This window comes from Dipodomys spectabilis, unplaced genomic scaffold (genome assembly GCF_019054845.1).
Source record: "Dipodomys spectabilis isolate Male_0828 unplaced genomic scaffold, ASM1905484v1 ptg000392l, whole genome shotgun sequence".
Classification (NCBI taxonomy): domain Eukaryota; kingdom Metazoa; phylum Chordata; class Mammalia; order Rodentia; family Heteromyidae; genus Dipodomys; species Dipodomys spectabilis.
This window is the reverse complement of record NW_024871069.1, coordinates 169769-196225: the sequence shown is the minus strand read 5'-3', so window position 1 is coordinate 196225 and position 26457 is coordinate 169769. Positions and strand designations below refer to the sequence as shown.

Sequence of the window (26457 nt, the reverse complement as noted above, 5' to 3'; positions counted from 1 at the left end):
CTGGAGTCACTGCCAGTCTTTGGCTGTGACAGGTAGAGCCTCGGGAAACTCACACACATGGGTCTCTGTAGGAACACCCGCCCTGGTTTCTCTTGCACAGAAACACATTTTAACCTTTCATCATCTATGGCTACACACAGAGAACTAAAATGGATTTTAGACAATAATCTAGTATCTTGCCTGTGCCCTTTCAAGTCACTAATTCATGTAGTAGCTTTGTAGAGATTCTTTGAGAATTTATATAATCAGATTGCTTACTGCAGGGACCCTCTTTTACTTCTTTTCAAGATACATGTCTTTTTTTTTTAAGTTGCTTTTTGTTTGGCTTGGTTTTTTAAATACTTAGGCCCTCAAGCTCACCTGACTTGCTTGTCAACTGGTATTCTAACACAGGAGCCACACCTCTGGCTCTGCTTTGTGCTATTTTGGAGGTGGAGTCTCACAGATTTTTCTGTCCAGGCTTTTTTTAAAATTTTAATTCAGGCATTGATGTTTGATTTTAAGAAATACTTTTTAATGCATCTAATAAGGTGATCTAAATATTTTGCATTTTTAATTTGGTAATATCATGGATGATAGCTTATGAAGATTAAGCCAACCTTGCATTCCCATGAAAAATGTTTCTTGATCACTCTCATATACCACTTGAACCATGTATCCAGCTCTGCTTTTTGCTAGTTATTTTGGAGATAGAGTCTCTTGGACTTTTCTTTCCATCTGGTTTTGATCTACTACCTTCCAGATCTCAGCCTCTCAAGTAGCTAGGATTACAGACATGAGGCACTGGGATACAACTTGTATTTGTATTCAGTTCAAAATACTTCATAACTTATCTTTTGATTTTTAATCTGTGAGTTAAAATTCATTTTTGACTTTCCAAATATTTGAGGATTTCACAGCTACATTTATGTTGCTGACTTATCACTTAGTTCTGTGGATTCCAGAGACGTTCTTCCTGGACTGATATCTCAGCTTTAGGAAGAATTCATTGCTGTCTGCGGGCCAGGAATAGGGTCTGTCTTAGTATATGCCACAGGCAGAATGTGTCAATAGGTGCTGGGCAGTGTTCTGTGGATGTTAATTAGATCAAGTTGGTAATTACCATGCTTCAAGTCATTCATATCCTTTGTGTTCCATCAACTTGCTCTGTCAGCTATTGGAGGAAGTGCTAACATCTCTCATCTGTCTGCCTGGGCTGGCTTTGAGCCTCGATCCTCAGATCTCAGCCTTGTATGCAGCAAGGATTACAGGTGTGGGCCTGCAGTATTTGTCTTGCCTTTTCTTATTCTTACAGAAAGTTTGTATTTTTTGTTATTTTCTTTTCTTCCTCTATGGACAATGCTTTGGATGTTGCCTGAATCTTTCCAGCTTTGGAGATGCAGTCTCAGTATGTAGTCCAGGTTGTCCTCATAGTCACAGTCCTCCCACCTTAGCCTCCCCAGAGCTAGAAGTACAGGTGTGCACTACCACCCCTGGCCTGTGTTCTGGTACCATTCCCTGAGTTAACAGTTGCAGAAGACCTGGAAGCAAGCAAGCAAACAAAACAGCAGAGTTCTGTGTAGGGTGGAACATGGTGAGGGTCTAGTAAGACAGGCTCTGTGCAGAACCAGAACTCAGGACACTGGCCAGCGGGTGTAAACAGGGGCCTGGGAGCTGAGGGATCCCAGCATCATGGCAGTCAGGGCACAAGAGAGCCTGATTAGGGAGAGGAGATGCAAGACAGGTCCTGCTCGTGAGCAGACGCTCTCCCCCCATCATCTCCTTAAAGGTTGGTTCAGACATAGGCAGGGCACCTGGGATTGTCCATGTTCTCTTCTTCTGCCCATAGACACCCTCTCCCCAGCTTCCAGTCCCTCGTCAGTCTCCTGCCCTGCCGTGCCTGGCAGCACGGATGAGCCCCCGAGTGGAGCGCTGAACATCGAGTGTCGGATCTGTGGAGACAAGGCCTCGGGCTACCACTATGGAGTCCACGCGTGTGAAGGCTGCAAGGTGTGGGGCCCCTGGGGGAGGGGCCCGCTGCGCCGGGCGCTGGGGTCTGACTCCAGGGTGGCTGCCGTCACGAGGTCTCTGCAGAAGGGCCCAGAAACCGACCTCTGTCTGTGCCGGCTAACTCCTCTCTCTCTCTCTCTCTCTGGAGTCTGAGGCAGATCACTCTGCTGTATGTTGTAAGCGACTGATAGAAATGTGTCCTTTAAAAGAAAATCAAGGGGGGCTAGGAAGGTGGCTCAGTGGTAGAGTGCTTGCCTTGCATGCATGAGAGGCCCTGGGTTTGAGTCCCCAGCACCACATAAGCAGAAAAAAAAGCCAGAAGTGGCGCTGTGGCTCAAGTGGTAGAGCGCTAGCCTTGAGCTGAAGAGCTGAGGGACAGCGCCCATGCCCAGAGTTCAGGCCCCACAACTGGCAAAAAAAAAAAAAAAAGGAAATCAAGGATGGGGGCATGGCTCCGGTGGTAGAGCACCAGCCATAAGCACGCAAGCAGAGTGAGTGTAAGTCCTTCCCACCTCCCGCCACACGCACACATCAGCAAGAACTAAAAAGGAAAAGACCCAAAGTCAACATAAACTCTTTTTTTTCTGTGCCAGTATTGGATCTTGAACTCAGGGCCTGGGTGCTGACCCTTAGCTTTTTCTACTCAGGGCTGGCACTCTTCCACTTGAGCCACAGCTCCACCACTGGCTTTCCTTTAACAGTTTATTGGAGATCAGAGTCTCACAGACTTTTCTACCTGGACTGGCTTCAAACTGTGATCCTCAGCTCTCAGCCTCCTGAGTGTCTAGAATGACAGGCGTGGGCCACCAGCTCATCATCTCAAGTTTTCTTTTTTTTTTTTTTTTTTTTTTCGGTCATGGGGCTTGAACTCTGAGCCTGGGCGCTGTCCTTGTGCTCTTCAGCTCAAGGTGAGCACTCTACCGCTTAAGCCACAGCTCCACTTCCAGTTTTCTAGTGGTTTTTATTGGAGATAAGTCTCATGGACTTTCCTGCCCGAGCTGGCTTTGAACCACAATCCTCAGAACTCAGCCTCCTGAGTAGCTAGGATTACAGGCGTGAGCCGCCAGCACCCGGCAAGACCGCCACTCTCTAAATGTAGTTAATTGAAGAAGAAACAACTAATGGGCCCAAGAAAGCTGAAGTCAACTGTTAGGAGGATCACTGGTGTCCATGTCCCTCATAAATGGTGCTAATCTCCCAGGGCTTCTTTCGGCGAACCATCCGGCTGAAGCTGGTGTATGACAGGTGTGACCGCAGCTGCAAGATTCAGAAGAAGAATCGAAATAAGTGCCAGTACTGCCGCTTCCACAAGTGCCTGTCTGTCGGGATGTCACACAATGGTAGGTAAGGCTGCCCGGCATGGCGTCCTGCTCCGTTCCTCAGTTTACCTTCCTTGTTCAGCCACATTTAAGCCAGAGGTCCTCTTCTGACCAGAAAAGCCAAGGAACCCATAGCTGGGCCACCGTTGGGCTGTGGTTAGAAGCCTCATAGTAACACTTTTCTGTCAGAGGTCCCAGCCCCCCAGGCCCAGAAGCTCATGTCCTAACCACTCAGAAGGCTGAGATCTGAGGTTGAGGCCAGCCTATCTGCAATTAACCAGCTAAAAAATCAAATGGCGGCTGGACACCAGCAGCTCGCACCTGTAATCCTAGCTACTCAGGAGGCTGGGGTCTGAGGATCGCAGTTTGAATCCAGCCCAGGCTAAAAAGCCAGGTAACCTCCAATAAACTGCCGAAGGAAAGCCAGCAGAGGTGCTATGGCTCAAGTGGTAGAGCGCTAGCCTTGAGCATAAAAAGCCCAGGGATAGCACCCAGGCCCAGGCTGGGCACAAAACAACAACAGAACAAGGTAACCAGCCCATTGGATGGCAGGAGACCATGTTTGAACGGTGTGGTATCTCAAACATTTGCCATCCTATGAGTTACCTTGTATTCAGCCAAGCCCCTTCCTGCATAGAGGTAAACCTAAAATGAGTGCTTTATTGAGAAGGGGTGGGAAAAGAAAACCAGCATTACCATACAGTGCATACACCGGCCATCCCGAAGTTCCCGGGGCCCCTTCAGCTCCCAGGCCTGCAGCTCCCCCATGGCCGGTGTGCGGCCCTGTGAGCTCTTACTTTCGCCTGCTAGAGAAGGCTTGTATTGCTTGCGATGGGGTTTTCCTCTTCTCCCTCAGGAGCAGGGTGCTGAGTGCTGAGTCCTGTGGGACTTCCTTGCAGTCCCAGGGCCTCCCTCCACCTTGCTCATCGCTGTGTCTCCACTGCCCCCACCTCGCTCCTCCCCAACAGCAATTCGTTTCGGGCGAATGCCGAGATCTGAGAAAGCAAAGCTGAAGGCAGAAATCCTTACCTGCGAGCATGACGCGGAAGGGTCGGAGGCCGCGGATCTCAAGTCTCTCGCCAAGAGGATCTATGAGGCCTACTTGAAGAACTTCAACATGAACAAGGTCAAAGCCCGCGTCATCCTGGCCGGGAAGACCAACAACAACCCGGTAGGTCCTCCGCTGCCCCCTGGTGCGGGGAGAGCAGCACTTACCCCAAAGGGAACCCCAGACCACGGACACACAAATGGCCCCCCCTAACCATGTACGACGTTGCTTAAGCGCAAATCCTATTTTCCTCTTGAGCTGGCCTCTGAGCTCCTAGCAACCAAGTTATAATGGCAATGTAATCGATATCCCAAAATAACCTGGTTAATACCTTACCAGGTACCAGGGTGTTTCTCTGAAGTGCCTTTCTTTCAATGTCTATTTTAAGGATGTAAAATAAAACCATTCACATCACACACACGCACACACGGGCTCACGCACACACACACACACACACTCGCACGTGCACACACACACACACCTTTCCTCCCACACCTGCTTCCCTTCCGCCCTCCCGGGGGACCCACCGCCTGCCCTCTCCATCAGGAAGAGTGCCTGTGACGCAGACCTTGAGAGGGCCCTTGGCTTACAGAAACTTCATCATCTCTTCGGATAGTTCTGGACCTTTCCAGAGGGCCCCAGAGCCCTCCCCTCTCATCACCTGCCTGGCTTATGCCCACAGCCCCCACCCGCAGTTTCCCCCCTGACGCCATTGCAGGAGGGGGTCAGGGTCACCTTCAAAGAGACGCCGGCCCCAGATTGCTGCGTGAGGACCATCCCGGGAGCGTGGTGCGGCAGGTTTAATTGGTGCTAATGACTAGCTCCCAGCATTCCATATATGGGAATTAAAAGCTGGAATTTGTAGTCACAGGAAAAGAAAGGCTTTCACAAGCTGCTTATGCTTGTGAACAAACCAAACCCTTCTTTTATGGAGCCTTAATTCTTCAGCGAATGCTCCAACTAAATAGGCCATGACGTTTTAGAAATTTTAGCAAGTACCATGCGTGGTGGCCCAACGGTGCAGTTAGAGCCTTTCTGGATCCCAGGGGTGAGGGAAGGTGACATCTTGACTTTGCATGCATGGTGGCCCGAGGGCGCATGCCAGTTGGCGCCTTTCTGGATCCCAGGGGATGAGTGAAGGTAACATCTTGACTTGCCACTTTGCCTTTCTGTACTGGCAGTAACTAGCCCACAACTTCAACTTGAGACCTTAAATCTCCCCCTTGAACTTTGAGAATTCCAAGCACTGAAGGGTCACCTTTAATCCTAACGAAACACTGCTCTTTGATACTCATTTGATTCCCTAAGTGGGTTTTTTCCCCTTGCATCTCTATTAAGAGCCACAGAACTCTTGGGGAGGAGGAGCCTGCTGTTCCTTGAGACCCTCCCCCTTTCCCCCCCCTTCCCTCCTCCTCCCCCGTGAGGACAGGACATGTATCAGGAAAACAGAATGGCTGCGTGGTGAGATTCAAGGGCCTGCTCTGCCACACACCACCAAACAGGGCTACTCGGGGACAGCCTCAGGGGCAGAGTCCCATGGGGAGACCCACCCCCCTTCCTCCCGCCCAGCTGCCGCCGCTGGCCTGCTTCCCAGAATTCACTGCTTCAAGGAGAGGCCCATCTCTCCTCTTCCATCTGTGTCCAGCCTGGGCAAGGCCCCACTGACAGGGCAGCCCCATAAGCCATGCTGTCCAAGCCGCTGCCGTGAACGCCAGAAGACTGTGTGTGTGTGTCTTACATGACGTAGGAGGCTGAGATCTGAGGATCGCAGTTCACAGCCAGTCCAGGCAGGAAAGTCCATGAGACTCTTAGCTCCAGTGACCCAGCAAAATAGCTAGAAGTAGGGCTGTGGCTCAAGTGGTAGAGTGCTAGCTATGGGCAGATGCTAAGCAAGAGTACAAGGCCCTGACTTCACTGAAAAAAGCCCCCCCCAAAGCCTATTATTAGGGAGAGCAGAGCGGGCTTCAGCCTGAGTAGTGCAATATTCGGTGCTCAGTGACTCACACCAGGGCCCAGCCCCAGCTGGGCACCAGCAGGACGTCAGAGGCTGGTGGGGGAGGGAAGAAGAATCAAAAACGCGTGTAGGTCAGTGAGTGGAGGAATCTGCATGAGCATGGTGAGCATGGCCTTGGGAGCCAGGCGGGCAAGGGGACCCGGCCGCCTTCCTGACAGGGCAGGAGTTGGCGCCAAGCTCCAACCGGAACTTTGGCCTAAGTCAGAAGACAGGCAGGGCTGGGACACAGAGGCAATCCTTGAAGAAAACCCTTCCTAAGTCCTCGACACCCAATTAGTTTTGTCCAGCTCCGAGTTGCACATGCTAGCTCTGTTTAGACACCTCCAGGTGCATGTGTGCGCGCTGCAGGGGGGTTTGTGCTGGCTCCTGGAGATGCTGTTGACCATCCACAATGCACAGGACATCCAGCATGCTTTGCCACTGACAGATGAGTCTTAGAATGGTTGCCAGGAAGAATCAGAAATAAAACCTCCTAGATCACAGTTCAAAGCCAGCCAGGCCAGGAAAATCCATGAGACTCTTCAGTTAACCAGCAAAAAGCTGGAATTGGAGTTGTGGCTCAAGGGGTAGAACACTAGCCTTGAGCAAAAAAAAGCTCAGGGATGGTACCCAGACCACAAAACTGCCACCAAAGAAAAAGAAGAGAAAAAGAAATAATACCTGGCCATCCCTCATTGAGCTGAGTGTACGTACGTGTGCGTGATGTGCACATGGTGTGCCGGGGCGTGCATGTATGCACAGGGTGCCTGTGTGCATAGACCCCATGTGAACCAGGCAGGGCTGCGGGTTCCCCCTTTCCTCTGCTTGCCTGTGGGTGAGAATCCTGAATTCTCACCAGCTCTCCTCAGTCACAGCAGACCCGTGTCCCTCTGGGACCACCATGTCTTCTAGATTTTTGGGGGGAGGGGGGTCTGGTCATGAGGCCTGAACTCTGGGCCTGGGCGCTGTCCCTCAGCTCTTCAGCTCAAGGCTAGCGCTCTACCACTTGAGCCACAGCGCCATTTCCACCTTTTTTCTTTTTGCTTATGTGGTGCTGGGGAATTGAACCCAGGGCCTCAGGCATGCAAGGCAAGCGCTCTACCACTGAGCCACCTTCCCAGCCCCATAGATTTTTTTTTATTAATACTTGATTTTTCATTTTCATTTTTTATTTTTTGTCAGTTGTGGGGTTTGAACTTTGGGCTTTGGCGCTGTCCCTCAGCTCTTCAGCTCAAGGCAAGCGCTCTACCACTTGAGCCACAGTGCCACTTCCAGTTTTCTGGTGGTTTATTGGAGATAAGAGTCTCACAGACTTTCCTGCCAGGGCTGGATTTGAATCACAATCCTTAGCTCTCAGCCTCCTGTGTTGCTAGGATTACAGATGTGAACCACCCATACCTGGCTTTGGATATTTTTAAATTTACATATTCAATGTGCAGAATGTAAACCAACCAAATCAGAGTATGAGCATTTCCATCTTCTTAAACATTAATGTTTTTGTGTGAAGTGTTCTAATTGCTCCCTTCGTGTGTGTGTGTGTGTGTGTGTGTGTGTGTGTGTGTGTGTGTGTGCGCACACGCGCGTGCTTTACCACTTGAGCTACAGCTCCACTTCTGGCTTTTTTGGTGGTTAACTGGAGATTTCTCTGCCCAAGCTGGCTTTGAACCTCAGTCCTCAGATCTCAGCCTCTTGAGTATCTAGGATTACAGGCATGAGCACCATTCTCCTGGTTTGTCAGTCTTTACCTTACTGTCCTATCCCGTGAGCTCTCCACAGTGAGCACTGTATTCGGTATACATTTGAATTCTCTACAGCATGAACTTGGGGGTTTGGACACAGTAGCTGTTTGTGAATCTGTAGGTAATGGAGATATCAGAGTGCTCTGCCCCAGGCTGACTTGAGCCCCTTTCTTTGTAGCCATTTGTCATCCACGACATGGAGACCTTGTGTATGGCCGAGAAGACACTAGTGGCCAAGATGTTGGCCGACGGCATTCAAAACAAGGAGGTCGGCGTCCGCATCTTCCACTGCTGTCAGTGCATGTCGGTGGAGACAGTCACGGAGCTCACAGAATTCGCCAAGGCCATCCCAGGTTTTGCAAACTTGGACCTGAATGACCAAGTCACATTGCTCAAATACGGCGTGTACGAGGCCATATTTACCATGCTATCTTCTCTGATGAACAAGGACGGGATGCTGGTGGCATACGGCAACGGCTTTATAACTCGGGAATTCCTGAAAACCCTCAGGAAACCTTTCTGCGACATCCTGGAGCCCAAGTTTGACTTTGCCATGAAGTTCAACGCACTGGAACTGGATGACAGTGATATCTCCCTGTTTGTGGCTGCTATAATCTGCTGTGGAGGTAAGTGCTTGATTTAATGTGCCGGTGTCAGGTCTCCTACAGGCTCCGCTCTTGAAGAACTCGTAACTCGCAACGGTGCCAGCCTGGGCTCCGTTACAGTCAAGTAGGCACTGGTAGGTAAGGAGACAGCTGAACCTGGGTTGCCACAGGGTAGAATTATGTGAGAATTGCTTTCATATTGTATAGCAGAATGTATGTTGTTAATGTATATGTAAACACGTGTACATTATGTATATATTTACAATTGCTACTCAAACTCCATTTCTATTACATCTAATAGTAGATGAACTAGTGTTACCAATATAGAATTAGTATTAGAATAATTATAATACATTGTAATTAGCATTGCAATTAGTATTATATATTAGTATTACTATATAGTAATTATGAGAATTATATTGTACTATATGTACTATATCATAGTACATAACTGTGTAGTATATCATAGTACATAACTATGTACTATATTATATTCTAATTTCAACATATTATAGTCTCATACTATTAATATTATTATATCATATCTACTCTTCCGATAGGATGTCATAAAGTACCATACTAGTGTTAGCATAATACCACCACTGCTGGCTATAATTATTCTAAATCAGAATGAAAAATATTGGCCCCTCTGGAAGCAATCCTAAGATTCACTCTGCCAGAGGAGACAGAGCCGGGCCTCTCTGCTCACGCTGGCTCTGTTCCCTAGAACTCTGGCTCAGCGTTGCGTTTCCTTAAATAGCCACCTCAGGTCCAGGAAGGTCATTTGCCTACTGTAAGCTCAGCGTCCTTGCTGAGCCTTGGTGGAGACTTACGGTGGCCGTGCCCACCCCTACCAGAAGACACACTGTCCTCTGTGCCTCCCTCAGCCTGTGCTCTGTGTCCCTGTTTCCTACCATCTGGCTAGGCCCTAGTCAGACGGAAGAAGCCATCTCCAGCATAAAGTATGAGAGAGCAAGGCAGCAAATCATTTGTCATTGTCCTTTTCATAGGATCAAGACACAGCACAAAGGTTATAAAGCAAGCTCAGTGTGTTTCTGTGCCACAGAATCCTGTGTAAACTCTGTAGACAGAAAAATTGCCCGGTAGGGTAAAATTAGGAGTGAGGAGTTTCTAAATTTAAGAAAAATCTCTTTCAAACTTAGTACTAGCTGAGAACTGGTGGTTCTTGCCTGTAATCCCAGCTACTCAGGAAGCTACGATCTGAGGGTCGCAGTTCGAAGCCTGCTTGGGCAGAAGAGTCCATGAGACTCTTATCTCCAGTTAGCAAAAAGCCAGAGGGTCGTATGTCTCAAGTGGTAGAGCTCCAGCTTTAAGTGTGAAAGCCAAGCAAGAGCCTGAGGCCCTGAGCTCAAGCCACAGCACCAGCCCCAAAACACCACCACCTTAGTGCTTATGTATTTCACAACCAGCAACAATGCAGATAGAACTCAGATCACGGCAACACGTGAAAGTCACAGCAATGGCTAGGGTGCTGGAGGGAGCATGCTGCCAGCTGTGGGGCGGGGGACGGGGCAGAAGGTTTGGGGCCGAGAACCAGGACTCACAGCCTGAGAGGGTTTCAGGACGCCCCAGGCGGGAAGCGGCTCCTCTGCCGCCCTCCCCACTCGGTCCAGCCAGGGCGCGCCCCAGGCCACTCCTTCCCACGACAGAAGGGACCTGCCATTGTGGCAGGAGCCACCCCCCAGTCTCACACAATCACGCTCCTTCACGCCCCACACTCAGCGGAGTCGTGGCCACGGCGTCAGAATGTGCGGCTACTCCTCGTGGTCCCGGGGTGGTCCCGGGGGAAGTCCACAATGAGAGGCCACGCTTAAGGGAGACTGAGGTGGTCCTGTGGCCTGGCTGTGCAAAGATGTAGCAAGGAATCAACCCTGGCTGTCCCACTCGGTCCTCATGCCAAACCTTGGTCTGTCTTGTAGACAGGCTGGCAGGGTCCAAAGGCTGCGGGCTGTCACGGGGAAAGCCGGGCAAAGCAGGGGAGATTTGCCTGGTGAGGCTGACCAGCCGTCTCGATCAGATGCCTCTCTCTTCTTTTGAGTCCAGATCGTCCTGGCCTTCTCAACATTGGCTACATTGAGAAGCTGCAGGAGGGAATTGTGCACGTGCTCAAGCTTCATTTGCAGAGCAACCATCCGGATGATACCTTTCTCTTCCCAAAACTGCTTCAAAAAATGGTGGACCTCCGGCAGCTGGTCACAGAGCATGCGCAGCTAGTGCAGGTCATCAAAAAGACTGAGTCTGAGGCCCCGCTGCACCCGCTGCTCCAGGAGATCTACAAGGACATGTACTGAGTTCTTCTAGAAGCACGGCCGCTGCCACCTCCCCAGGACTACAAAGTGAAATGGGAGCAGCACGGAGTTGCTCCACGTGACCACGTTAGCCTACAGATCAGGAGGACCGAGCAGGTACCGGAGGCCTCGCTGGCCGGCATAGTTCTGAGGGTGTAGGTGCTGTCTGGTGCCAGTGCTGGGAAAGTTAGGAACAGCGCCAATCCACGGCCTGATTTTGACTGGCCCGATGTTAATCAACACACAGTTCTTTATATCACATTTGCCACTTAATTAACAGGTAACCTCAAAGCAAGCACGTGGTCTCCCCCTTCTCATCCTCTGGCTGTTGTGCTCCTTAATAATTTGGAAAACTAATCAGCACTTTTTAACCTCCTTTATGATCCTTTAAACATAGATGTATCCAAAGGTTAGCTATATTTATAACAGAAAAAAAAAAAGATATTTATTTGGAAGGCTTTAGTAGTTTCCTGAATCTGTAGGAAGACAGTGTGCTTCTTTATTTTAATCATAGGACTGAGGATTTTCATTAACAGTTGGCTGAACTGTCAGAGTGTAGCCCACTGCTGTGGTGGCTGTAAGTAAATACACGGAAAAGGCCATTTCCTGGTTTGTGAGATCCCAGCGAACTCGATCTCAAGTTCCCTCTGTATGGTGAAGGCAGTATTTGGTGAGCACTGAGAAAAGGAGCCTTCTCCTCCATGGCCTCTTCAGTCCTCCCCCCTCCCTGCGGGCCCTGAGCAGAGCCCCTGGGACCGCTGGTGGCATGGCAAACTAACACATGCTCTGTAAATGTCACCAGGGCTCTTTTGGGCAGTTCCTTTGTCATTTGGGGAGTGGGGGCAGGAAGTACTGGGGTTCAAGCAGAGCCTGATTGCTGTCACTCAGCTGTTTCACTCAAGACTGATGTTCAGCCGCTTGAGCCACAGCTCCACTTATGGCTTTTTGCTGGTTAATTGGAGATAAGAGCCTGGACTGGCTTCAAATAGTCATTCTCAGATCTCAGCCTCCTGTGTAGCTAGGATTACAGGTGTAGCCCCTGGCTCCCAGCTTCTGTATCACTTTTTAAAATATGCTTAAAAAAAGGAAACAAAACAAAACCCTGTCCCCCAGGCGGAGTGGGGCTCGTCTCCTAGGGGCGGGAGAGGCGGTGCGATGTCCCTGCACTGGCAGCTTCTTTCTGTCCATGAAAGTCCAGACGGTTATGTCTCCTTATCTCAGTAGATATGTATGGCAGTTTTTTCAACATCTAAAATACTAGTTTTATACTTACACATCAACATCTGAACCTCGATGCAATGAAAGCAAGGCAGATTCTGGCTACTTGTCTAGAACCTGTACACTAGACCAGCTGCTGCATGGAGAGCTGTCCGCAGCCCCTGCTGCCAGTCCGGCACAGATCATGCCAGCTCTGTCCCCATGAGTCACAGGCTGTCTCAGAGGTCATTGTTGGCGGCTAAAGGTCAGGATTGGCACTGATAATGGTCCTGAGTCAGTACAAAGGACGGCAGCACTGGGAGACTTTGCACTGAAAACATAAAAATGAGGATTAGGACATCCTTTTTACAAACTGTACAATTCATGGCTAATTATTGTGTGTGTGGTAGCACTGGGATTTGAACTCAGGTAGACACTCTACCTACAAGCATGTTGTTCTTTTTAATAGGGTCTCAGGTTTAGGCCAGGCCATGGCCTGCAGTGTAATCCTCCTATTTACTTTTCCTCTACAGCTGGGATGATAGTTCTGTGCCACCACACTACGCATTTTTTTTTATGTGCCAGTCCTGGGGCTTGAACTCAGGGCTACTCAGTCTTGCTTGGCTTTTTCACTCAAGGCTGGCACTCTACCACTTGAGCCACACCTCTACTTCATCCAAACCTTTTTTATAAATTGGCTGAGATGAGGCCTCTTAAACTTTTTTCCTGGACTGGTCTTGAACTGTGATCCTCCCAGTCTGCTCAAAGGGTCTTCTGAGCAGCAGCAGCAGGCAAGTAGACAGTCTTCAGGAGTCGGAACAGAGCCAAGTATTTCCATATAGGATCCCAACAAGCATCCCCCTCATTCAGGAAGCTACCCTTTGCATCCCATAGTGCATCCATCTCTGTATTCCTTCCTCCAAAAAGAACGTGAACACTGAGGAGATCCAAGGCTGGGACTGGCCCAAGGCCTGGGGGCAGAGCTGGATTCCAAATCCACGTCTCTGGTGCCCCCCTGCCACACAGCTCCTCGCTCTGATGTGCTCTGGACAAGTTCAAATGCATGCGTGTGGCCTTGGAAAGTGGGCCTCCAGACCCGGGCTGCTGGGCAGCCATTCATCCTGTTTAAATTTCATAAATCTTGCACGGCGTAGCCTCCTTGCTTTTCAGCAGGAACAGCCAAGCTGGCTTCCAGGTTGTGCACCAGCCCACCAGCATTCACACGTGGTTCTCCCAGGGCCCAGGAGACACCCGGTGACCCCCTCGGCTTGAGAGCCACGTGGCCTCTTTCACGTCCACCCATGGGAAGGAAATTTGGCATCCCAGATAGCTAACCATCCAAGTCACTCATGGCCACTCAGTGCTAGAATATTCTGAGTCACTTAATCAAAGACTTTGCAGGGTAGCAATAACCCAGCACAGGCTGGTTACACCCCAGTGCCAAATGCTGAAGCATTTCAAATAGGAGCCATTCAAACAATTTTGCTGCTTGCTAAGTGTCAGCCGACAGCAAAACAACCCCCCCCCCACACACACACACAATATCACAACAGGTTGGTGGGCTTTTAGATTCCCCAGATGGGGTTCTAGGCCATATTCATGTGGGCCCTTCTGCCAGCAGTGACTTAACCAGCCAACTTAACCAGCTTCTGCTCAGCGGGCAGCAGCAGAAGTGCCAGACTCTCAGAGATGGCAAAATGACCGGGCAGCCTTGGTCTCTCATGCTGCCTACCGTGAAGGGACAGGAGTGGAGATTGGAGGTGGGCCTCTCCACCACTCACCAGGGCTCTGGCTGCATGGCCCTCCTCCTGTATCCTGGCATTTCCAACCAGGCATCCCGACCCTGGGTCCTGCACCCACCACACACGGGGAAGCTGCTGCCAACCAGAGCAGACCAAACTGCATCCCCACCAGCATGTATCTGCGTGGAGCAGCCGGTCTCTAGTACTTCCGTGGCCCCATCGTTAGCAAAAACATTGTTTGCAAAAACAAATGAGAAACATTGAGTTTTCGATCATACAAAATTAACACCAGGTAAATCTTGGTTGGTTTTGTTGTTCAAGTTTACCGATGTGGGTCAAACATTGAAAAGCTCCATGTTTCTCTCTACAGAAGGGACTCTACCATCTTCTCTTGCCTTTCTTTCCCCTGTACCCAGCCTCAAATTCTGTCATCTGAGGTAGAGGCCCAGCATCGTTGCTGGGGCACAAGCCAGCCCACCAACATCATTGCCTCTTAGAAGTACTGAGGCCAGGCCTGCAGGGGGCGCTCTTGGGCACCTTTTCAGGCCCCAAACGCTGCCTCAAATCTTACAAGGCCTAGCTTCAAGGCCTGAAGACCAGTGGGTAAACAGTCTTTTCCTGGCAAAGTTGTCACTTTCGTAGAGGGTTGTTTTTTTCTCTTCTTTTTTTAAAGGCACAGTCTTTTTTTTTTCAGGCCCAAGACGAAAGGTACCTCACAATAGATGGCTTCAGCTTTAGTACCCTTTCTGGTTAAAATGACAGTATTATTTGTGTTGGTACTACTGCATTTTTACACTAATGGAAAAAGTTACGTAAATAGCCATATCTTAAATACTGTGATTGGGTTTTGAGGTTTTGTTTTTTTTTTAAGACTCCTAATGCAAATAGTTGACTAATGCCTCTAATAACAAATATCTGGAATCTTGTAGGTCAGTGTTCATTGTTGAGGATGTAAAAAGGCTGGCTCTTGAGTCTGCTAGAGTCAAAGGAAGCGGAGATAAACTGAAATGTAACTGCCTGTGTGCATGCACAGTCCCAACTGGCCGTGTCTGTCTCCTGAGCCACACGCTACCTACTTCCAACGTGCTAATCCCCTCCCTCACCATACTTCCATGCCACAAGCACATCTGCCTTGCCTTATTTCTGCCCATGCCAGAGGCCACTGACTTCTACCACAGTGTTCTGATCAGGACTATGAACTATTCTTGTTTAGTTAGCAGCTCTTCAGTTAATATGCTCTTCAGGGAATTATCACCTATGGTCATTACCAAAGAACTTCTAGAATCGGAACTCTTTCTTTCTTTTTTTTTTTTGGTCGGTCATGGGGCTTGAACTCTGGGTTTGGGTGCTGTCCCTCAGCTCTTCAGCTCAAGGTGAGCACTCTACCACTTGAGCCACAGCACCACTTCCTAGAATCAGAACTCTTAGATGGAAAGTATTTGCACTTGCTGGTTCTCTGGCAGCTTCCCAATGGCCAGCACAAAGCATAAAGCAGACCACAGACCCCTGAGGCCCTCATCCCTCATTCCCAGTATTGTGCCAAATTTCTTCCTGACGAGTCTCTGTAACTTCCTCTGGGAACCAGTGTCATTATGCTAAAACCCTAGGGCTGACAGTCTTGACAGCCATGAGAACATGCAGGTCCCCAGAGCAAGGACTGGGCTTGGTTCCCCCAGCTCCTTCACTGTCTTTGGTGCCTTACTGTCTCAGAGCATGAGGGGGCTTTCAGTCCTTCATCGGTGAGCAGAGAAGTTCCCATCAGCATATGAGTCTATTCCAGTGTCTTTACAATCCTCCCAGTTCTGTCCAGGTATGGGGTGCCTAGGACCTTGCACAGAGGGCAAAGGTAATTTTTCTAGTTACATTAACTGATTGGTTCCCAGGCAATTAGAAAATGGCTTTGATATAACCTTAATTTTCTTTTTTAAATCTTGGATCTTCCTTTTCCTATTAGGAAGTTGGACTGGAGGTATTGATTTATATCCTGGATTTATGAGAATTTATGTGCCGGGAATGTCCACTGTAAGACTGATGAATGTAAAGAGTTAATTTCAGGGTACAGTTTTGCCTTAATGGTTTTAAAATAATAAAAACAAATAAACTATTTTTAGAAATTATGTGGTGAGTTTTGGGTAATGCTGACACAGACCTGCACCCCACTGCAGTCTGTGCTGGCCTGCCCTTGCCTAAGCAGGTCTCTCGTCGTTCTCTGGATAGAAAGGATGTGGGACAGCGTGGCCCTAAATGTGACATCCCTGCATCTAAGGTACAGGCAATAAGCCTTGGTTTTGTTTTGTGTGCCAGTACTGTGGTTTAAACTCAGGGCCCAGGCACTGTCCCTTAGCTTTTTCGCTCAAGGCTGGAGCTCTACCACTTGAGCCACAGCTCCACTTCTAGCTTTTTGCCAGTTAATTGAAGATCACAGTCTCACGGATTTTCCTGCATGGGCTGATTTCAATCCTTGATCCTTAGATCTCAGCCTACTGATGGGCTGTGATTATAGGGGTGAGCCACCAGCTGCCAGCTCAAATGTAGGTATCTTAAAAACTCCATACATTGTCAGAAGCAGCTCCTCATCCACCCCCCCCCCCAGTAACTACAAAGCAAAACGACACCTCCAGCGTCTGCCAACGCTCAGTGACACATGGTGACCTCACCCCTGGCACCCATGCTGCAGGGGCAGGGTGCCACAGGACACCCAGCAGGCTGCAGGCTGGGCTTCACAGCGGGAGAATCAGACGGCAAGGCAAGAGCTTGCAAGGGAGGAAGCCTCCGGGGTCCTGACCGGAGAGCAAGAGACGGAAGGGGCCTGACCTGAAGGCAGCCAGAAGAGCCAAAATGGCTGGACACCCTCCTCAGCTTCTAGGGCCTGCCTGCTGCCTGCCCAAGCCCTGCCCAGGCCACAGGGGGGCAGGGAATGCTGGGGTATGTACCCATGAAAGGATTCCCACACACAACTGGTTCTTTGGGGTTTTATTGATAAATGCAGTACGTGGTCAAGATGTAGAGCATTTCCCAGGCCTCAAATGCAGATTCTAATGAAAACTTCCGCCTCCAGTGCAGGCAATGGATGTGATGTCCTGGAGAGAGGACATGGCGGTGACAGGGCAGCCCGCCTCGGGCTGTGCTGCCCCAGCACGGCTGGCCTTGTAACTGAGCGAGGAAGAGGCTTTCCGTCCTGCAGGCCTTGCCCTGGGGGCAGCCCTGCCGCTCTGGCTGCACTCCCTGGCCTGACGTCTGTCTCTGGGTGTCCTCCAGTCCACCTGCAGCCTCCCAGGCTGGAGGCGGCGCTCTCAGAGCAGTGGGGAAGGCCAGCCCCAGGCCACATCCACAGTCAGGGCCGACTGCAGGGCTTCTTGGAGGCAGCTGTCCTTGTCTCCGTGTCTCGCTGGATTTCCTGCGGGAACGCGCCAACGTTCTTCCGGACACAGGGGAGGCAGAATCTCTTGGAGTAGAATAAGCTGCATTCCTGACAGGAGGAGGAAGGGCTGGCCCCTGGCTACATGGCGCTGACTCCGAGGGCCAGCCCTTCACCACACAGGGCTGGTGGCCAGACCAGCAGAGGAAGAAGGGCCCAGGGATGCTAAGAAATGGCCAGCGACCAGCTGGAAAGGAACCAAGGCTCTGGCCTGGCCTGGCCCACCATGAGAACAGAGACAGCCAAGCTCAGGCCCAGGCCACCCCCAAAATTGGAACTCCTAGGTCCTCCAAGTCCCACATATCACAGTGGGACAGGAGGGACAGCCCCACAGACCAAAGAAGCATGGACAAGTGGCCAGTGGGCAGCAGGCTAGAACTGTCCATCTGTTCCCGTTCTCTTCCCCAACATGGGGCTGACTGATACCCAGACTCCTTTGTGGTTGTGAACTGCCATGTGATTAAGTCTGATCAGGGGTCACTGCAGCTAGGTGTGCTACCTCTGGGCCACTTGTTTAAGAGGGCCAGGGATGTGCTCCCCTGTCCTTTCTAGCTGGCTGGGATGCAGATGGGATGGTGAGAGCTACAGCCAGAGCCCTGAAATACAGACTTACTTCACGGAGCAAAAGCAGGTATGGAGAAGCAAACATTAAGTGTGTCTGATTTAAGCCACTCTATTTCAGGGGCCTCTGTCTGGGAGCTTAAAGCATATGCCAACCAATACGAGGCTGCCCTTCCTGCAGTTCCTAGAAGCAAACCTTGGCACGCAGACTCCCCCCGACAGCCTGATGTTTGATCAGAGAAAGCATTTCTGTGGTCCGCGTGCCCAGCCACCGCAGACCAAACCCAAGCTGTTGCGTTCAGGGCTGCTCAGCTGCTGGCCTGGCCCTACCTTTCCTGTCCTGACTTCTTGGCTGCTTCCCTGGGTGCCTCAAATGTCCTCTTCCATCTTCCCTCCCCCTCTGCCCGTACCCCCCTCCCACCCCCCTTCCCCCCCCCAGCCATGTGCTTCATGCCCTGAGGCAGATAGACACTCAGACTCCGGGATCTAGCTCTGTTCCTCGCCACAGGCTGAGGCTCTCAACGGAGCCTGTCGCTGGTCCGGGTCTTGCGTCAGCCCTCACCATGGTGGCCCTCTCTAGTCTGGTGACAGGGGCTCCCAGACCCCCACCCCACCCCAGGACAGGCAGCCCACGCCACTGCCTTGTGTACCCACCGGGCCCACGCACACCAGCCTGCTACACACGCTGCACCGTGCCCCAAGCACCAAGAAGCGGCCCTTGTCCGTGGTGAAGGGGTCCTTCATGACATAGCTCTCCTCCAGGAGGCTGCGGGAAGGAAGGCCAGCGATGGACACCCACCATCACAGCAGGACATTCGGTTGGGGCTGTGTGGGAGGCCAGGGCATCTCTGGGGCCGGCACGTCTGTGGGACTCAGTGTGGGAGGGACAAGCCCACCTGAGCTGCAGGGTCGTGACAGACAGACCAGTACCGGGGATGAAGTGAGACTTGAATGGGGTCCTGGCCTTGGCTCAGTGTCAGCAAGGGATGAAGCTGGCCTTCAAGCCCTGGACCCACTTCCTCCCTCCTCCCCGCCCCCCCCCCCCCCCCCCCCGTCACTCCCTCCACCCCCACCCCCGCCCCCAGCCGCCACATCCCCAGCGATCACGTCCCCTCCCTGATATCGCGCCACCAGCACCAGTCAGCTTCCTCACGCGGTTTGGATGGAGACAAGCTGGGTGCGGGCACGCCCGGGCCAGCCCCACACCGGCTGCTCCTGCTCCAGCATCACTGGGCAGTCGGTCCTCAGGCCTCACTCCCACCTACAGGGACGGCAGCGGGGCCCAGGCCTACACGAGAGCACCACGCTCCTCTGCTCCCCGCTTGCTAGGCAGTGGCAGCCTAGGCCATGCTCTTCTACCCGCCAGGTGCCAACTCAGGCTGCCCAGAGGGAGGCACGGGGGTCCTAAGAGCCAGACAGCCCTCGAGCCCTGCCCAGGGTCTCCTCCAGTCTCTCAGAGCCCGGGCAGGGACAGGATTAGGCGTTATATACCCAACCACATGGCAGGTGCAGGCTGGGGCCTGCCAAACGGCTCTGGGCACTTGGGCCCTGTGCCTTCCCAGGCGCTGGCCCAGAGCATACTCACATGACAGACTGGGTGTCGGGGGGCTTCTGCCCCACATAGCTGTAGGGAGCCGTCAGGGCACAGAGCTGGCACTCAAACACGCCCAGTGGAGGGCGCTCCGCCTCAGATGCCATCTGCAGAGAAACAGGGTGCCTCACCTTCAGAATTTCGCAAAACTCAAGGCTGCAGGTGGTGCTGGGAAGGTGAGCCCTACTTTCTCAGATAAATCTAAGCCGCTCCCCAACTGATTAGAGAAAGAAACTCTTCCTTGATACACAAGGCCCACTGGGTGTGGGCACCACCTTTTCCCAGAGCATGCTGAATTGGAAGTGGTCCTAGGGGCTCGCTTCTCACTCAGCTGACCTGCCCTGGACACTTGACCTCCTGGCGTCTTCTCCTGCTGATTCTTCCACCCGGAAGGCTACCCTCACCTCTGCCCTTAAGAGTTCTCTCACCACCCGCAAGATCTTTTCCTTGGCTTCCAGAAGTGTAAATGTGTCTGTGACAGCTAGTTTTTTCTTCAAAGTAATTTGTCCTACATGGTGTCTATATATGCAGATAGCATAAGGAAGCTTACTGAGTTACTGAACAATAGGAACCAGAGGGAAGAGAAATAGATAAGGCTAATCTAATACCCAGATGAAAGCAAAACCCCCATGTACAATACACAAATTAATACGTCAAAGGAAAATAAAAACAGGCTGTTGGGTGGTAAGTACAAGAAGGTAGGAGGGTGATGCAGAGGGTAAGTGAGGGTGAATAAAGTTGAAGAACTTTATACCCACGTATGAACATCAAACAATGAAACCTGCTGAAACTGTTTTAAGGAGGAGGGAGGGAAAATGTGAGAAAGAGATGAAGGGGTTAGTTTGATCAAGGTCCACTCTATGTATGAAAATGTCACAATGAATCTCTACTGTAAAACAAATACATTAAGGGGCTGGGAAGGTGGCTCAGTGGTAGAGCGCTTGCCTTGCATGCATGAGGCCCTGGCTTCAATTCCTCAGCACCACATAAACAGAAAAAGCCGAAGTGGCGCTGTGGATCAAGTGGTAGAGCACCAGCCTTGAGCTGAAGAGCTGAGGGACAGTGTTCAGGCCCCACGACAGACAAAAAAAAATAAAATTATAACTGTGTATCACCTTTATAATAACAGTAAAACAAATTTTAAATAAAATTTATCCTGATGGTGCTTTTCTCAATCTTTCTCTTGTTATGTGGGGTTCTGGGGATTGAATCCCAGGCATGTACTCTACCACTGACCAACATCCACAGCCTCCAATTCTTTTTTTTTCTTTTTTTGTCAGTTGTGGGGCTTGAACTGGAGGCCTGGGTGCTGTCCCTGAGATCTTTTTGTTCCAGGCTAGTGCTTTACCGCTTTGAGCCACAGTGCCACTTCTGGTTTTCAATTCGTTAATTAGAGATAAGTTTCACAGACTTTCCTACCAAGCTAGCTTTGGTCCATGATCCTCAGATCTCAGCCTCCTGAGTAGCTATGATTACAGGCATGAGCCACCAGAGCCTGGCTTAAATTTTTTAATCTATGGTTTGATATTATTTTCATTATTTTTTGGAAAGTTTAACTATTCCTTCTTTCTTTCTTTCTGCTGAGATTCATTTGCAAATGCATTGTTGTACCACTTGATTTTGTTCCAGTTCTAGGACACTCTACTCTGGTGAATTCACTCTTCTGTGGTTCCACTTAGTTAATTTCTATAGAACTATCTTCACGTTCATTGATTTTTGCTGTTGCTATGTCACATTGACAGACCACGTTGTCCACTGCCATGTTATTGGCGTCCGTTTCTGCATAGTATGTATCTTTCACCAGAGGCTTGAGATATTCATCACGCTTCTTTCAAACTCCCCATCTGATCCCTGATTTCTGTTCTATTGATGTTGTAATCACAGTGGGTTTGCTTTTTTTGCATGTCTTGATTCATCACTGGGCTTCTCTGCAAGGTGGCAGAGGTAAGCCAGCATCTGTGGTCAGCACTGGCACAGGCCTGGTCTGCCATACTGAATTAGCAGTGGTGAGCGATAGACGCAGGTTTGGGACCTGCTTGCTAGTGTCACCCTCAGGGCAGCCCTGGCTTCTAAGTTCTCTAGCATTACCTCTGTTTAAGAGTGAGGTTTGTCCAGAGATTTTCTCAAAATCTGCTCCACCCTCAGCTTTAGGTCTAGGTGCAGCTGCTTGTCACACAGGGCCAGTTTCACAGTGTCCTAATGTCCCCGTCCAGCCCAGGCTTGGCAGGCCCCGAGGCCCCCGCACGTCAGGCCCTGCCAGGAATCTTGGGTACCAAGAAATCTTGGCTCCAGACAGGCTTCTCCCCCCTTCCCACAGGCTTGCCCCTTGCCCAAAGGGCACTTTTCACTACCCTAAATTTAGGCAGAGCTCTCCTGTTCCATTGGGAAGAAGGATCCAGATAGACCCCACCTGAGCCACAACCACCTCCTCCTCCAGGTTTTCACCACCAGGAAAACTTCCCCTCTGGCTCTGCCCTCTGTCCTTCCCACACCCTCCCCTTGGCCCATGTGGTGTATCTTGTGCACAGCATCACACTAAAACTCCTGCCTGCATCTGGTCTTCTGGGAGAACTCTCCCCAGACTGTGCGCCAAGGTCACATCGTCCCTTCTATTCATTGCTGGCCCAGTGGTGCCCTTCCCGAGCCTATCCAGCATTTCTACTTGGCTTTCCAAGTTAAGACACAACCCCATCGGCGGGCTCCCGGCAGGCCCTCCTCTGCCCGTCACGCAGGATGAGCCGACCCCCGCAAGCGCGGGGTCTTCCCGACATGTCTGTGTGCACGCGCGCTTGAGGGTGCCTGCGCGCTTGAGTGTGCCCGCGCGCTTGAGTGTGCCCGCACGCTCGAGAGTGCCCGCGCGCTTGAGGGTGCCCGCGCGCTTGAGGGTGCCCGCGCGCTTGAGTGTGCATGCACGCTCGAGTGCCCGCGCGCTCGAGTGTGCCAGCGCGCTCGAGTGTGCACGCACGCTCGAGAGTGCCTGCGCGCTTGAGTGTGCCCGCACGCTTGAGTGTGCCCGCGCGCTCGAGTGTGCCCGCGCTTGAGGGTGCCAGCGCGCTCGAGTGTGCCCGCGCGCTCGAGGGTGCACGCGCGCTCGAGAGGGCCCGCGCGCTCGAGGGTGCACGCGCGCTCGAGGGTCCCCGCGCGCTCGAGGGTGCCCGCGCGCTCGAGGGTGCCCGCGCGCTCGAGGGTGCCCGCGCGCTCGAGGGTGCCCGCGCGCTCGAGGGTGCACGCGCGCTCGAGGGTGCACGCGCGCTTGAGGGTGCACGCGCACGCGCCGATACTCGGTCTTGAACTCAGGGCCTAAGCGCTGTGCCTGAGTTCTCTGGCTCAAGGCTGCGCTCTACCACTTGAGCCACAGCTCCACTCCCGGCTTTCCGATGGTTCATTGGAGACGAGTCTGCGAGGCTTTCCTGCCGGGCTGGCTTCGAACCGCGGTCCTCAGATCGCAGCCCCCGGAGTGGCTAGGATGACAGGCGGGAGCGTCCGGCGCCCGGCTCCGGCCGAAGACCTTTGGAAGTGGGCGAGGCCCACGCTGCTCCCCCTTCAGCGTCGCCGAGGCCCCGCGGCGGGTGGCAGTCAGGGAGGGGTCGGCCCCGCCCGGCCCGCGGCCCGCCCCGCGCTGCGCCCGCCGTCAGCCGCGCCGCCTCCCGCCCCCGACGCCGCAGGGCCCGCGCCGCCAGCCCCCCCCGGCCCTAGGAGCGCGCCCGAGCCGCACGCCCGCGCCGAGCCGCGCCAGCTCCAGACGCGCGCTCGTCCCCGCCACGGCCGCCGCCACTCACCGCCACCAGCGGGAACACAGGCCCGAGTTCCACGGCGCCTGCGCGACCACGCCCCTCTGCTCCGGCCTGCCCCGTCCCGCACGCAGGCGCAGGCTTGCCCGAGGGCGGGTCTTCACGAAGACTTCCGTTTCCGCCGCGCTCTCCCTCTGGGCCGTGGCCGCCGCGTGGCCGCCGGGGCGGACCCGGGGGCCGGCTGGCGTGGAAGGGGCTCCGAGGCGAACGCACACAGGTTGGGGCGCGGCTCGAGCCGCGCGGGCCCGCTCGCCTTCCCCGCGGGTGTCCCCGGGGTGCCGCCGCAGAGCCGGGCCGGGCCGCGTGTCCCCCGCCCGCCCCGGCGCCTGCCCCGTCCCCCTGCGACCGTGGCCTGGCCGCGGTCTGGGGTGGAGACGGGCCTGCGGCCGGCCCCGCGTGCGCCCCACGTCCCGGGGCGCTGGGAGGACCGGCCGCGCTTGAAAACGTGCGCGCTGCGCGGAGGAGAGCGGGAAGACCGCGGTGACCCCAGCAAGCAAGCCGGGCGTGGCGCTGCGTAGCTGTAACATGGGAAGCCCCGTGTCCGGGGCTGGGAAGGCGGCTCGGGTACAGCGCTGCCTCGCATGCATGAGGCCCTGGGTTCCAGGCCTCGGCACCCCACAAGCAGGAAAAGCCGCAAGTGGCGCTGTGGCTCAAGTGCTAGCCTTGAGCAGAAGAGCTGAGGGACAGCGCCCAGGCCCAGAGTTCAGGCCCACGACTGACCAAAAAAAAAAAGGTGGGAGGCAAGCCCATGCAAAAACGAGTTCTTTACCTACAAGTTTACTAAAGAAAAAAGAAAAAGTGACCCAGAGATGTTAGGAGTGAGCTGAGAAAATTTGTCTAAATGTGGTGAGAATAGTTTTATGTGGTCTTAAAGATTATCAAAATACTGAACAAATATTGTACTTGGCATTTTTAGGTTAAGAATAAGAAGGAAATCAGAGCATTGAAAGGAACTGAATAAAATCAAATCTAAATAACGGGCTGGGAATGTGGCTTAGTGGTAGAGCGCTTGCCTAGCATGCATGAAGCCCTAGGTTCTACTCCTCAGTGCCACATAAACAGAAAAAGCCAGAAGTAGTGCTGCGGCTCAAGTGGTAGGGTGCTAGCCTTGAGCAAAAGAGGCTTAGGGACAGTGCCCAGGCCCTGAGTTCAAGCCCCAGGACTAGCCAAAAAAAAAAAAAATCAGTTGGGTGTCAGTGGCTCACCATAATCCTAGCTACTCAGGAGGCTGAGATCTGAGGATTGCAGTTCAAAGCCAGCCCAGGAAGGAAACTCCATGAGACTCTTATCTCCAATAAACCACCAGAAAACCAGAAGTGGCTCAAGTGGTAGTGCCCTCACCTTGAGCTGAAGAGCTGAGGGACAGTGCTCAGGCCCAGAATTCAAGCCCCACAACTCACACACACACACACAAACACACACACAAACTAAATTACTGCTTATAGTTACAAAAGAGGGTGTGCTTTGTGCTACTATAGAAAATCAACCTAAAAATAGACAAGGTTTGTCTTGGCTCACAATTTTAGAGACTCCAGCTCATAATGAGTTGTTCCTATTGCTTTTGGCAAGATGGAACATCTTGGTGGGGTGGCTGAGCAGAATCACCCACCTCACAGCTAGGAGCAAAGCAGGAAGAGAACGGGACTGGGCTGCATTGTCCTCTAATGGCCCAGGCCCACCTCCTCCAGCTTCCACCATCCCCAACAGCACCACACTGGGGAACATGCCTTTGACACATGGCCTTTGGGGGGCATTTAAGATACAAATTACAGGCAGTCCTGAAGAAGAGTCATTCCTTATGTGCCCCCATTCCCTGATAAGTGCTGCATCCCACTCTCCACTATTGGGAATGACATAAGATCTGGAAGCCAACATTGTTTTCAGTGCCAACCAACAAAATTTCAGAATGCAAGTCTTTGCTGGGTGCCAGTGACTATAATCCTAGCTACTCCAGGAGCTGAAATGGAAGGATCATGGTTCAAAGTGAGCTGGGGCAGAACAGCCCATCAGACTATCTCAAAAAAAACAAAAAACAGAACTAGGGGCATGGTTCAAGTGCCACTCAGGTGACCAAGCAAGCTGAGCAAGGTTGTGGCCCTGAGTTAAAATCCCAGGATTGCAGCAGCACATATACTAAAATTGGATCAATACAGAGAAGATTAGCATGGCCCCTGCGCAAGGATGACATGCAAATTTGTGAAGCATTCCATATTAAAAATAAATAAAAGCAAGTCTTCACAATTAATCAAAGAATTTGAGATTCATGGACAGGTCCCCTGTCCCCTGTAGCTATCCTGAGCTAGGGAGAAGCAAAATTGAGAACAAAACATCTTGCCAGGTGCTGGTGACTCATGCCTGTAATCTGAAGATTGTGGTTCAAAGCCAGCCCAGCCCATGAGACTCCTATCTCCAATTAACCACCAGAAAATGGAAAGTAAAGCTGTAGCTCAAAATGGTAGAGTACTAGCCTTGAATAAAACAGCTCAGGGACAGTGCCCAGGCCCGGAGTTCAAGCCCCATGACTGACAACAACAAAATCTTACTTTCCTGTGTTACCTGGAAAACTAAGAGGATAGTTCTGATGGTAGCTCAGAGTTCCTGGCGGGATGGTGAGAGCAAAGGAATCTCCAAAGACCTCTTCACAGATTGCTGCTATATCCTTCACAGCCTTCCCAACAAGCCTGCTTTGATAACCATGTCTCCCTGTTAATGACACAATTGGCATCTGTGCTTCTCACCTCTACAAAGACTTGTTTTTGCTCCCCAGGGTCAGAAGAAAACCTCTGATTTTCCTGGGATCCTATAGTTTCATTTCTATCAAAAAGTCATTGTTAGCCACCTCATCTCTGTCCTGGGCTCGCTCAGACCACCTCTGGTGCTTGCTCCAGGCTCTCTCCCATCCTGATGCCTCTAACCAATGAGAGTCACCCTGAGCCTGCCTCACTGCTAGGACAGAGCAGAGATGTTTGTTGATCTCTAGGTTTGGGGAGCATGTCGGCATGCCCCACAGAGCCCACAGGCCTCCGCCTCACTAGCCATCTTCACCACCTCTAAGGCAGCTGCCTGCACCCCCTCCTCCCCTGCCCCACACCCTGAAGTTCATTTGTGGGGACTATAGCCCGCCTCCCCTGGAAGCAAGTGCCACCTAGCCCATG

The 26457-nt window shown here is 52.0% G+C and overlaps 2 protein-coding genes, 2 long non-coding RNA genes and 1 other non-coding gene across 6 annotated transcripts in view; 2 read left to right on the top strand and 3 right to left on the bottom strand.

Moving 5' to 3' along the window:
• Ppara (peroxisome proliferator activated receptor alpha) overlaps window positions 1-11022 on the top strand; it is a 43990-nt gene extending 32968 nt beyond the window's left edge. Inside the window, exons 4-8 of the mRNA XM_042667347.1 lie at window positions 1829-1989; window positions 3191-3329; window positions 4277-4479; window positions 8267-8714; window positions 10758-11022. Coding sequence (XP_042523281.1) covers window positions 1829-1989; window positions 3191-3329; window positions 4277-4479; window positions 8267-8714; window positions 10758-11005 — 1199 coding nt within the window. The 3' untranslated portion in view covers window positions 11006-11022. The remainder of the gene's footprint in view (window positions 1-1828; window positions 1990-3190; window positions 3330-4276; window positions 4480-8266; window positions 8715-10757) is intronic.
• Window positions 11023-11456: 434 nt separating this feature from the next.
• On the bottom strand, window positions 11457-26094 carry LOC122096827. Its single transcript, XR_006145411.1, has 3 exons — window positions 26084-26094; window positions 23341-23349; window positions 11457-11542 (listed from the first exon to the last, which is right to left on the bottom strand). It is a non-coding gene; the product is annotated as an uncharacterized LOC122096827 (long non-coding RNA).
• Window positions 14601-16052, bottom strand: LOC122096826. The gene is made up of 2 exons (XR_006145410.1): window positions 15348-16052; window positions 14601-15219 (listed from the first exon to the last, which is right to left on the bottom strand). It is a non-coding gene; the product is annotated as an uncharacterized LOC122096826 (long non-coding RNA).
• Cdpf1 (cysteine rich DPF motif domain containing 1) lies at window positions 16900-23350 on the bottom strand. Of its 2 annotated transcripts, none has more exons than XM_042667348.1 (4): window positions 23291-23350; window positions 19506-19618; window positions 18575-18686; window positions 16900-17410 (listed from the first exon to the last, which is right to left on the bottom strand). In XM_042667348.1, exons 2-4 carry the CDS (start codon window positions 19616-19618, stop codon window positions 17276-17278), a joined length of 360 nt encoding a protein of 119 aa, XP_042523282.1. In that variant the 5' UTR covers window positions 23291-23350; the 3' UTR covers window positions 16900-17275. The 2 variants fall into 2 exon arrangements, with proteins under 2 accessions (XP_042523282.1, XP_042523283.1); XM_042667349.1 differs by lacking the exon at window positions 23291-23350 and adding an exon at window positions 19074-19181 and having other exon boundaries at window positions 19506-19596.
• Window positions 25416-25518, top strand: LOC122096834. The gene has a single exon (XR_006145412.1). It is a non-coding gene; the product is annotated as a U6 spliceosomal RNA (small nuclear RNA).
• Window positions 26095-26457: the final 363 nt, after the last annotated feature.